This window comes from Sander vitreus, chromosome 20 (genome assembly GCF_031162955.1).
Source record: "Sander vitreus isolate 19-12246 chromosome 20, sanVit1, whole genome shotgun sequence".
NCBI classification, from domain to species: Eukaryota; Metazoa; Chordata; class Actinopteri; order Perciformes; family Percidae; genus Sander; species Sander vitreus.
Window position 1 is genome coordinate 22,243,423 of NC_135874.1, and position 13,278 is coordinate 22,256,700.

Below are 13,278 nucleotides of genomic sequence, written 5' to 3' on the forward strand. Positions count from 1 at the left end.
AGCTTCATGATTTAGAGTGTAGTAGATTATATGCACTGCATTATAATGGATGTGGGTTGTGATGAGCCACTCCTCCACTTTACCTCCAGAGGGAATAAGTGAAGGTATGTGAGGAAACACTGGAGAGAAATAAGTGGAGAAGGGGAAATTGTTGGGAAATAAGGCCACACAGGACGAAGACTAAAAAAGGGAAACAACATAATATCAGATAACTAGATAATAATAATAAAACAAAGGATGAGAGGCACTGCGGGTCTCCTCTATTATTACAAGAAGGGTTACACTGATATACAGTATACGGGTTTAACAACATATTAAGTCAGATATTGGCTTTTTAAATAAATGCCAGATGTGATGCAGTTTGGTAAACTACATATTTAATGTTTAATTTAATCAAAACTACACTGGATGTCTTTTGGAAGTGCTTTACCTGAACTAAGTGACTTTCTTTTTTTAAGTTTTGTGCAGCTATGTATAAATAATAAAATTACAGAACTTGCTCAGGATGTCATTGTTTTCAGATTTTGAAATTTAAAAGCAAGTCATCAAAGCAACATTGCATCACTATTTACCTTAAAATAACAGCTTAAAAAAAAACAACATTTTTAAGCTACACTGACTTAGGGAGAATGTTGCAAGCTTTATGGCACTACCACCGATTTTGGTGAAACTGGATCATATTTTATGGATAAAATGTTTTCGGGTTATTTCGTCTGATTTCCTCCGGTTGCTCTGCCTCGACTCTGTGATTTATGGAGTTTCCAGATGGACAGAAAGCGTACTTGTTGCTAAATGTTAAGGGCTGCTAACCGTAGCTGCCGTCAGCTAGTTATGTTTGTTCGGTTAGCCGTGCTGCCAGGACTGGGATGCTGGCGGGCAACAGATCCGAGCTGGCCATCTTGCTGTTGGACTAGTAATATTAGCAAAGTTGTCGACTTGCTAGTTTTTGACCATGGGCTGGCTGTGAGTCGGAGGTAGTGGGTCGCCACTATCAAAGTGTCCCTGAGCAAGACACTGAATTTTAAGTTGTTTCCCGGGTGCTGATGATGATGTACAGTATAGCTGTCCACTGCTCCTAATAATAATACTTAGGATGGGTTCAATGCACTAATTGAATTTCACTACACTGTACAGTCAAATTGTAAGTGATGAATAAGATTAAAGTGTCTTTTCTAAGTTATGTAATCATAACAAATGCACATGTACAGCTGACCATATTATGACAGCAGTGTAGAAGCGAATTAAAGGTGCTCTAAGTGATGTTGGGTGACGTCACTTCTTGTTGACGTTCAAAGTATTGTCAAACAAATTGGAGGCTAGCGCGCCCCTCCCTCCTCCTCATCCCGTCCCGCCCCCCTCCCTTCCGCACACTAACCCCCCCAACCCCCACCCCCAAATCCTTCTTGTCGGTTACTGGCTGGAACACTGTTTGTTATGTTTGGTGGTGCAGGTTGGCGCAGTTTGTTTTTGTTGCCATTTGTGGAGCCTGGACCGCGTTTTTTTTTTAAAAGTGTGTTCAGTGGGCAGGCAGCTCGCGGATAGCGAGGAGATGTTTGCCGTATGTGACAAAAAATGTTGTAGCCTAAAAAACGCACGACATCGCTTAGAGCACCTTTAAACTCTGAAACTGAAACAGTGTGGCTTTAAATACCAGTATCAGACTTTAAAACGTATACTGTACAAGTAAATACTCAGTTAAACCCCTTAACAAACAGATGTGACAGTGCTTACTGGATGTAAACTCTCGTCAACCACATCAGCACCGACTGTTCTCAGTTTGCTGCTCATACCAGTTTAGCATTGCAGAAATCTGCTTTTTGAAATAAAAAGTTCATTTGATAGGCTTGGCATGGACCATTACTGATAGTAAAAAAAAAACCTTAACAAACCACATGTGAGAAATGATAAATATCACTCTGGTGTGACAGGATGAGAAAAGAAGAACAATGTACTCCCTTTTTCATATTTTAGAGTGTTGGATGTTTGTAAACTCATTGTGTGTTTATGTGGGGAACTACTGAGGTTACTAAACACAATGATTCCACACTTTTTTGTAACGTTCTTTAAGTTTGTCTCTTTGTGACAATGGGTCCCCTTTCATTGTGTCTTTGTTCGGTCTTCCTTTTTCAAAGACTTGTCAACCTTCGTCTGAATGACTGATGGGCGTACCTACGGCTGCAATTCGCTGTGAACTGTTCAGCATCGGCGAAGGTTTCTGTTGCAGAGAAGATCATAAGCAGGGTGTGAATAAGCAGAGCTCCATATCACTGTAAACTGTCATTATCAGCGGTGGCTGGCGACTGATGTTGGGCTGCTTCATGTTCCTGGTGAACCTCTCTGACGGCCAGGATGCGTGTGAGCATGCTTTGTAGAGTGGCGCCCTCTAACGGTTGAAAGGTGTACCAGTGGGAACTGTTGAGGTCAGAAATGGAAAGGAAATTTGAAAAATATTTCTTCATTAAAGCTTTAATATAAAGAGATACCTTTGCACATTGTTGTCCACAAACAGCAGAGAAAGTAACATTTTCCCTTCCATCAGTTGGATTAATTTTAATAGGGTGAATATACAACATGTCAGTGTAATAAATGACACTTTTCGTCACTGGTTTCTTTAATGTTGGAGGACGGAGTCTGACCTTTGAGGGTGCACAAACTGTTCAGGCTGCAGAAAAAACAGGTCTGACCTATTCTTTACCGACTCAGGGCTGTTGAGAATAAGAGGACAGAGAAGATAAAACGTTTGTTCAGTTTTATTAGTTGTTTCAAATAGGTGCCTACAAGTGTGTGTGTGTGTGTGTGTGTGTGTGTGTGTGTGTGTGTGTGTGTGTGTGTGTGTCTCACCATCTGGAGAGGTAGAACTCATAGAGTCTGACAGGACAGTGTAGAGGATTGGCGACATTTTCAAACATCTCTAGGTCTCCCTCTTCCTCTCCCTGCCTTTTTCGGTATCGCTCTAAAAACAAAAATAAGTACCACAACTCAGTTATTCGTAACATTCTATTTCTAGTCTAGTCTATTTCCAAACACATTATGCTTTTAGGGACAATTTATGAATCTGGTTTTGATGTCTAGAAATAGGATGAAGCTGATGTATAACCCTTGTCCAAGGGTTATATTTGACCCGTTTTCATCCAGTTTTTATATCAGCAATATGGGTTTCTTTGAACCAAAATGGCCAAAAATAACATGGATGCATGGATGTGCGTTGTATGGAACCCATACAACGATCTTTGCACGTAAAATTAATGATTACTTTTATTGAATTTTAGGTGTTTTATTCAATTTTAGAAACATGTTTAAATGGTTTTAAAACAGTATCGTGACTAAACTTTGACATAAACCAGTCTGTGATTCACTCAACATCCTCTGATCTTAACTATCAGTCAAAATATAACATAATTTTTTAATTTAATCATAATTTCTGCTTTTTTAACTCAAAAATTAGGCATAATGTCATATCAATTAGGATTATTGACCATGAATTTAAAACTAAAACGTTGAAAGAAAGTGACAAAAACGTTTTAAAAAGTGTCAAAAGCATAAAAAAAAGAACCAAAAACGCTGGAAAAAACACCAAAAATTCAAATGACCTGAATGGACAACAAGTTCATGGTCGACTGGAAGACAACGCAAGGGTTAAAAACATACTGATACCAGATGAAGGCTGATACTAATAGTTTTGAATGTGAAGTTACTGATACCAGATACAGTATTTTGTACTAAATATGGCGAGTTTAAAAAAAGTAAGCCACTGCTCAAAAGCACAGCTGCATGGACAAACTATCATTCCGACTTGAATTTAAAAAGACATACATGTATTATTTAACAACACCCACCTGTGTGGGGTGTGCCAGTGCTGCTTCTCTGGTAGCGGAGGTAGTGGACTTTGCCGGCTCGGTTGCAGGGCTTGGAGTGTCGAGTGAAGTTGGTAAAGGAGAGGCTTTGATGCTGCGCCAGCGTGGTGAAGTGGAAGTTCTTTGTGCAGAAGAAGAGCAGTGTGTTGAGCAACACTATGGGGGAGTAGGCGCCCAGCTGCTTACACTCCCATAGGTAGGACTCCACAATACGGGAGGAAGCAGTACCACCTTGAGGAGGAAAGATGAAGCATGGAAAGAGCAGAGTGACTCGGAGACTCAAAGTGCCCATGGGTGTTAGTTAACTGGCACCTGTTTAGGGTGCTTCCATGCCTTTCGCTCAACTGCATGCTGTGATAGGCGCTAAACTGCTAAATCAGCTAGCTGCACCTTGCTGTTTGGTGCTAGGCAGGGTTTCTCAGAGCTTCCTGTTGCTGCTTCTATAAACAATGCTGATGAGAGCAGTGAGACTGAACCAAAACGGTAAAGTTGTGGGCCATAAAACCAAAACAATGAGGTGAATTGGCATTAAAACACTCTGTAGAGCAGAGAGGAACCGCAGAGTTGGGTGATTACATTATATGTAGTCTTGTGACACATTGTTAATATCAAAATATTGATTAGTGCAGCTCTAAAGTTGTAATCTGAATCTATCACTGGAATGGCAGACTCTGTCTATATAGAAAGGTAATGGTAAATACATTGAATATCTATTGCAAAAAAAAACATGAAAAGTATCAAATTAGGGTGTGATTTCATGAAAATCTTAAGGATTAGGACTTTATGTCAGCAATCATACCATTAGGTAGTAGTTTAGGTTTCCAGAGGTGCAGCATCCCACTGATCTTGGTAGCAAACTGACTGTACAGCGGGTCATTAAAGATGTTTTCTATGCGGCCCTCCATGAACAGATACTGTCCAAAGAGAGGGAGACGGGAAAGAAGGAATCAATAAGAAACACACTATTAGAATCAAGATGGAAACCCGTGACACAATATGTGTGCGTTACCTGCTGTATCCCCAGACAGAGGTAGAAGATGCTGTCTGGGCTGTAGGTCTCTCCATTGGGCCGTCTCACTTCTCTGATGAAGCAAGACAGAGCATAGCTGAGCTCAGCAGAGTCACACTGAAGGATGTCTTCTTTAATATCCACTGGATTGGCTACAGGGGAAGAGAACATAAAACTCAACTATAGAATGAAATAAAAAGGGATGTTTTTATTTCAACCACTCAACGGGTCAGAGGAAGAGATATTCTAACTTAAAACTTGAATATAAAGAGAACTGAGGCTCACATCCTCTCTGGTGCTTGTTTCGTTGTTGGACCCAGCTCTTCCAGGCTTTTACTCCGAACAGGTGGTTCAGTTTGGAGGCGGCTGGAGTCACCACTGCACTGCGGTTTGATGTAACAGTTCGCCTTCGACCCTGGATGAATGGAAATGCAATGAATACTGGGTAATGTGGGATAGCTGTTGACACGACTAAAAGGTTGACTGTAAGCAGAAAAAGCACTTTTAGGCTAAAATTGGGCGTATTTGAAAACTTTCTGGTTCTATAAATACATGTTATAATCAAGAATGCCATAACATCGAAGGACAGGGAGGCACTCTTTGGTAAAAAAGGGTTTCCTACAGCTAGAGAGCTAAAAACTAAAGTCAGTAAGTATAGTAAAAGCTTTTAAAACCGAGGCTGATAAAATGGATAGAAGAAGGACTGCTGAGCTATCGTACCCGTTTCCGGCTGGAGAAACCTTCTCTGGGTCTCTTCACTCCTCGCTGTGGAGCAGCTGATGTCTGATCCAACGATTCTGTTAAAACACAAACGTTTTAGCGACTACATGTTATCCAGTTTTTTATCCAACAGATTCACTTGGGTGTTCACTTTAAGTTATAGGATGTCTCACCAGACGGGATGTCAGTCTCCAAGTCCATCATTGGAGAGGAGGGGGGTTGATGCTCAGCACTGGTGGTAGGTGGGTCGCTTGTTGCCATGGTCCCCTCTGGCTGGGTATTAAGTTGGGAATCAGTTGACTCTGTGCTCTTCTCTGGCTGGGTATTAAGTTGGGAATCAGTTGGCTCTGGGCTCCTCTCTGGCTGGGTATTAAGTTGGGGAACAGTTGGCTCTGGGCTCCTCTCTGGCTGGGTATTAAGTTGGGGATCAGTTGACTCTGTGCTCTTCTCTGGCTGGGTATTAAGTTGGGGATCAGTTGGCTCTGGGCTCCTCTCTGGCTGGGTATTAAGTTGGGGATCAGTTGACTCTGTGCTCTTCTCTGGCTGGGTATTAAGTTGGGGATCAGTTGGCTCTGGGCTCCTCTCTGGCTGGGTATTAAGTTGGGGAACAGTCGACTCTGGGCTCCTCTCTGGCTGGGTATTAAGTTGGGGAACAGTCGACTCTGGGCTCCTCTCTGGCTGGGTATTAAGTTGGGGAACAGTCGACTCTGGGCTCCTCTCTGAACTTACAGTAAGTGGCAGGTCGGCCTGTACTGCTTTTTGTGTCTCCTGATCTTCACGGGTTATGGGAGTGACAACCTCTGACTTCATATCTCCACTGTAAGATCTGCTCTGGTCTGTAGCAGATACAAAAATAAACATAGGTGAGGTGAAAGTTGGGTAATTAAGCTTTCCATATTTCATTGATTAATGTAGCAGACATACTGTATCTCAAGCCTTATATGACTCAAACACATAAAAATCAGGACAAAAGCTGCCCTCACCTGCACTGTAAACAGGCCTATCTTTCGGTTTTTCTTCCTCCACAGCCAAAGGCTCTGACTGGACCGCTGCATCTTTCATGTCCTTTTTCTGTGGTGGTACTACCATAGGTACTGGAACCTGTAACAAACAAGGAAATATTTGATTTGCTGCAGCAAATAGCCAATACAAAGTACATGAATCATTCTGAATTCATAGAATTACTAATGTAATGGAACGTACGGGCACAGGCATAGCCATTGGAACAGGTGTGTGCTGGGAGTACATGTTCATAGGCACTGGAATGAAGACTGGTACTGGGACCGGCACTATCAACACCTTCACCTTCTCCTCTCCTGCAGGGGAGCTAACTGAAAACAGAGATGGAGCTGGGGGAGGGAGGGAGGAGTAAATGAGAGGAGAGAGAGAACGAGAGATGGGCAAAATGTTGAAATGTGTTAAATATTAATGAAATAGATACAGTAAGATAATCAAGAACTTTCCATTTTTGAATTGAAAATATTTTGTAGCAAACAAATTTGACACATAAGACAAATAAACATCCTACAGTCTCACAAAAACTGGTAAAAGAGGAAAATGTATAAGTGACATGTCAGTACATGTGTATTTTCTTTCTTGCTGCTGAAAGGTCCTAACAAAAAAGATACACAGTACACCATATATTTACCATCATCATGGCCATGCTGTTAGTCACTTTGTTATGTTAATCTGTAATTCTCAAAAAGAACAAAAAATATTTAGACCCTCCAGCTCTCATAATAAACAGGTGTGGCTAAAATGATACACATAGAACCTTTGTGTTGTAGCAATCACTGATTACAATTGAAATATGAAATAACTTCATTAATAACTGAATCTATGTAAATGTATGTGCATTCAGATGCATCAAGAGGTTCACTTTTTCATAGTGTTACATCGGTCACCTGTGGAATAACTTCCCCTTCACTTTTACATCTTTGCGTGTATTTTTTATCTGTAATTATTTGTTTACGTATTGCATTTTATTAATTTCAGGTACACATCTGTAAAAACTAAGCTTGGCTGGTTTCCTCGTCTGTCTGCAGCTTCAAACTGCTGTTTGGAAGTTGCTCGGTTACTGAATTTGACTAAACTTTGGTCTTGTGGAGTTCATGTCTTGGATACAGTCTGATTATCGTAGAGGCAGCTTTTGCAGCTTACTACAGTAAACATCTTAAAAATGATTGCAGCCTTTTGTTACTCAAGGATAAACGGTTTCAAAGGTGACTTAGTAACAGCTACTCGATAGTTTGGTTTCGACTGATGTGTCTAAGATTCAAATAGGTGGGTCATTATGAACTTGGGTTTTTGGGCAGGTAAAATCTAAGAAATATAACACACATAAAACAAAATTGTATTCACAAATTAAATTTATTGACATTGTCTTTGCATTTAACAAAACCATAATTTGTAGGTGTTGACAATATTCTTTTAAAACAAACACAAAGCTGTAATGCAACAGGATTCCACAATCTCGTTAAAATAAGAAAAATAAAAACATGCAGTTAACAGTGGAGAAGTTACAAAAACTTACAACAGACAGGTTGCAAAAGAAGTAAACAGTAACGCATTTATGAGTGATGTAATACAGGGCTGGAAACTCCGACAGCACACGGATGAACTGAAGTCAACCTTGGTTCACATGACTGCATCAGTAGTGAGGTACAGCAAGGAATGTTACTTCTAAACATGCATCACACATTCATAATAATACCTAAAATAGAGCATAACAGTACAAACAAGATAACCGAACATCCATACGTTTTTTTTCCTCACTCAGGCACTCCTTCAAGTGATTGCAGATTTTAGCTGATAGGTGCATCTATAGTTATAGATCGAGACCTTCCATTTATAACGTTTATCGAGAATGGTACACTTTATCTTCTAGTTTGGTCAACTCGCCCTCTGGTCAATTTAGCAGTGAGAGTAAACCCATACTAAATGACCTTCACCTATGGTCATAGGTCACCAATGACCTAAGATCATCCATTGGGTCTGACTGCCCTTCTGAGGGAAAATCGTTCATTTCTACAAGAACTGGACCGGTCCTGTCATTTCCTATGTCATTGCCTTCAAGTCCATCTCCTTTAAAACACCGCACTAAAGACCAACAGCTGAATTTCAGACCAACTGCTGCATATATTTAACCAACGGCAATCTTTAATTCAAGATATATATTTAATGAGATAAGTTAATTTAGTGTGGTGCCCTATCTGGACAGAAGTTACATAGTTTATCTACACTGGGGTGAAAATCCCCCAAAAAACGAAGAAACGAAAAAGTATTTTTGTTTAAAGTAGTAGCATATTTAGCAGCACAGTTGCTTGAATCCAGCTCCATGACATTTTGAGTTTGATTTTAGCATCAATGGGTTTGCCCGTTGTATTTTGCATACGTTTAGGAGCCAATTTCAAAAACATATGAGAAATTGGTTTGACCTAAACAATGTGGTATCCCCTTCATAAGAAACCTGTACAGTGCAGTACATTTTTCCAGGGGCTGCATCTGGGCAGGCAGCTAGGCACAAGTGTCCTTAATAAATGTAAGGATCAGGTTACATACTGTAGTACAGGGGTCATTACTGCTAGTGAAACAGTGAATGACGTTTCAGCCTGTAATGTAAAGTGGCATCACATAATGGGATGTGGTGGTGGTAAAAACATACCTGTGTGTGTATAAGAACCCACCAGAAATAAAGTGGCAGCACAGTCCGTTAACACAACAAACACAAATCAAGTGAATGAAACGTTAGATTCATACCTTTAAAGACACTTGGCAAATGTACCATGATCGGGATCAGTTTTAATGCCATGTTCTTGTATTGCGACACATATTAATTGAGGTAAAAATAAATGTTACTAAATCTTTACAGCACCGTGTTGTAGGTCACTGACGCACTTAAAGAAGTATCTAAATCTTGCCTTGACCATTGGTCCATCAGTTAAAGACCTTTTATAAACCCCCACCCACACACACAAAATAAATATCCTTTATAGGAAGAGGGCACAGACAGCCATGAAAATCTGTTCTGCATAAATACTGCTATCTTTAGTTAATTATAAAAAATACAGAAACTCCCCATTACGCGCATCATTTCACTGCACTACCAGTTCGCAAATACACATTCATGAAACTACTTTACGCTGATGGGTATCCTGCCTTTGCTGTCAATAAGGTTTTGGGTTAAACTTAAACAAACGGTTGAACCTGTAGTCGTTTCATTTTTGTCTGGGGGTCGTGGTAGAAGACGGCTCCTCATGTCAGCACGTCAGGAGGCTGTGAAGAGAGAAACTCAGGTGATACACTCGGCCCTCTTAAGAAGTCGATGTCAACAGATCATGTCAGTGCATCGTTGTAGTTACTCCGATTATAATAGCATTAACATTAGTTGGAGTCTTTTACACACACACACACACACACACACACACACACACACACACACACATACTGCTGACAAAATAAGAAGCCTTAAAAAGTATTTTCGGTTACACTTTACTTGAAGGTATCTACATAAGAGTGACATGACGCTGTCATAGGGCTGCTCGATTATGGGAAAGAATATAATCACGATTATTTCGATCAATATTGAAATCACGATAATTTAACACGATTACTTGTTGACTTCTGGAAAGATGTTGCAATTACTGAACTTAAAAAACAGTGGAAAAAGTTAAATAAATCAACAGTAAAAAAAAACAAACGCATACAACTGTGAACTTTGCCTTAATACTCTAATTTAAACTTAATTTTTTCATTCAGAACACGAGAAAATAACAGTTTACTTGCAAAACGTGATGAGCTAAATAATAGTTTTTCTCGAGATATATATATACACACACACACACACACACACACACACACACACACACACATATACATATATATATATATATACACACACACACACACACATATATATATATATATATATATATATATATGGCTGGGCGATATGGAGAAAATCAAATATCACGATATTTTTTACTAAATACCTCGATATCGATACCGCAACAATACTGTAGTGTTGACTATTGGTGCTTTCACAAAATATTTACACAATGAGATTTTTCATAAATAATCATCAGTAATATAATGACTAAGTAGGTAAAGGCAAATAATAGAACAGCTAGAATAACTGGGTAACTTTAGAAAATGACATCACTTTACTGTAATACAGCCTTTAAAACCAGGAAAAGACAACACTTATGTCATATTACGATATCCAAAATCTAAGACGATATCTAGTCTCATATCACGATATCGATATAATATTGATATATTGCCCAGCTCTAATTATATATATATATATATATATAAAAACTCAATGGGTTTTTGTTATTCAGAAGGCTCACCTTGTGTTTCCAGTTCAGGAGGTGTTTTGTAGATCAGTCTGGTGTGGTAGAGTTCAAAACAGGGCACAGGACAGAGACTGGGCTCTCCTGAACACGTCTTACAGTAATACGACGTCTTACTCCACAATGTCCCACTCTGCTGCTCACAGTGCTTCGTTTCTGAGCACTCGCCCTCTTCTCTCTCCCCATCATGTGACTGGACTCCCTTTGCCTCCTCTGACTCTTCTTCTGTTTTCCTCTCCGGCTCCTCATCCTCCTCCATCTTCTGCTTCTTCTTCTCCTCCTCCTGCTGCTGCTGCTGCTCTTCGTCCTCCACCCTCTTCCTCTTGTATTGTGAGCTGCAGACCTTGCAGTCAGAGTCAGTCTCCCTCCTGCCCAGGAAATGGCGTCCTGTTAGGCGTGCTGGCACGCCATTACACGGCTGAGTTTCTCCCTGAGGTTTTGGCGATGGCGGCGGAGATGTGGAAGCTTCCGCAGATGGCTGGTCAGTTGGCTGGTCAGTTTGCGAGGAGCTATCTAGCAGAGCTGGTGCAATTATTGAAACAGCTAGTTGTGAACAACGAATAATTGAATTAACCAGAAAAATGAATGAAAAATATATTAGATGCTGTGTAGGGTTGTGACAAACACCCTACAAAAAGGCACACCAGCCATGTCCTACTTCTATCAGTGCTGCTAAAACTAGGTATTACATTATATTATTATTATTGTTATTATTAACTTTTGCTGTTGGTATTAGTTAGATCGTTTGCAACACAATTTAGTACTATTAGTGTTAACCAGTTTTATGTTTTAACTATTTTTTTTCATTATCAAAATGTATGTTTTTCCTGCAGAATGTTATCTTTGTCTTGGCAGAAAAGCCTGATATTTTATACCTAATAACAAAAAATCAATATTAGTCCAGTATATCACTGTCCACCTTGTGCGGACTCTAAGAATAACAAAGTTGTTTTTGCTTAGGTGACAATTCAACCGCTTAATTCTAATTGGCTCATCTGACTTGTGTCATAGGAAAATATTAAAATATTAAAACAGTTTAAGTGTCTCGTGGTGAAACCTAACCTTCCACCTAGGGCTGGGCGATAGGGAGAAAATCAGATATCACGATATTCTTGACCAAATACCTCGATATCGCGGCGATATTCTAGGGTTGACAATTGGTGCTTAAACAAAATATCTTCACACTTAGACTTTAGATAAATAATCATCAGTAATGTGGACATAATGTCTAAGTGGGGAAAAGGCAAATAATAGAACAACTAGAACTAGTCTGGTAAGTTCAGAAAAGTATATCACTTTACTGTAATGCAGCTTTTAAAACCAGTAAAAGACAACACTTATGTCATATCACGATATTACGATATCCAAAATCTAAGACAATATCTAGTCTCATATCACGATATCCATATAATATCCATATATTGCCCAGCCCTACTTCCACCACTACGAGCGGTTTGGTTTGATCAATAAACACAAGCAGATGTTTGGGAGCGATTTTTCCACACGGAGCAGGAACTGAATTGTTTTGTTGCAGTGTTTCATTTATGTGTTCTTTTAATTGTAAAGTGCATTGAGACCATGTTTAATGGTGATTTTACACTTTAAATACATGTGACTGATTGATTTACTGTCGGTTCAGCACCTTCAGAGTGTGTACAGAGAAGAAGAAGATAGTATAAAAGCGACAACATTATCTAAACGGCAGTTATTGACATGTTTTCATGCTAATAGAATGTGTTTGTAGCTTGAAACAAGCTAGCGCGGACGCTGATTAGCTTACAACGCTAGTATTCGGGGCACAGGGAAAGTAAAAACAAATCGCTATTTATACCACTAAAAGGGCTCAAAATATCGCCACACTTCAACGGTAGCATAATGAGGGTCCCTAAATGTTAACCGAAACATTGAGAACATTGCAAGTGTACAGACAGTTTATTATAAAGATAGTTTAGAAAGACAGTAGCTCCCAAGACGGCGGCCGCCTGTATACGAGAACGCGACTGTCTTTATAATCTTTTTAATAAACTGTACACTTATAAAACACTTACTTTCCCTGTGCCCCGAATACTAGCGTTGTAAGCTAATCAGTGGTCCGGGCTAGCTTGTTTCAAGCTACAAACACATTCGATTAGCATGAAAACATGTCCCAGAGAGCGATCGAGTAGGTACACATCTGTTAATAACCCCTAGGTTCATTTTGTGCCGGAATTATCCTTTAAAGGGGAACTATGCCGTTTTTTTTAAGCTTAATTTACCTTAACTGAACAGCTTCGGAGTCATTGGAATGGTCATATGACTTTTTTTCCGGGTTGAATGGTGGTCGTCTCGCTTCCCCCTAGCG

At 39.7% G+C, this 13,278-nt stretch overlaps 1 protein-coding gene across 4 annotated transcripts in view; it reads right to left on the reverse strand.

Annotated features, from left to right (window-relative positions):
* Positions 1–1,390: 1,390 nt before the first annotated feature.
* The window catches only part of LOC144535686 (zinc finger MYM-type protein 4-like), a 29,811-nt gene continuing 17,923 nt past the window's right edge, over positions 1,391–13,278 (reverse strand). For all 4 annotated transcript variants that reach the window (XM_078278264.1, XM_078278265.1, XM_078278262.1 and 1 more), the window contains 11 exons: positions 6,787–6,932; positions 6,567–6,684; positions 5,757–6,419; positions 5,584–5,660; positions 5,149–5,278; positions 4,864–5,015; positions 4,654–4,768; positions 3,837–4,085; positions 2,842–2,953; positions 2,637–2,705; positions 1,391–2,412 (listed from right to left, as the gene is read on the reverse strand). In XM_078278264.1, coding sequence (XP_078134390.1) covers positions 2,265–2,412; positions 2,637–2,705; positions 2,842–2,953; positions 3,837–4,085; positions 4,654–4,768; positions 4,864–5,015; positions 5,149–5,278; positions 5,584–5,660; positions 5,757–6,419; positions 6,567–6,684; positions 6,787–6,932 — 1,979 coding nt within the window. In that variant the 3' untranslated portion in view covers positions 1,391–2,264. The remainder of the gene's footprint in view (positions 2,413–2,636; positions 2,706–2,841; positions 2,954–3,836; positions 4,086–4,653; positions 4,769–4,863; positions 5,016–5,148; positions 5,279–5,583; positions 5,661–5,756; positions 6,420–6,566; positions 6,685–6,786; positions 6,933–13,278) is intronic.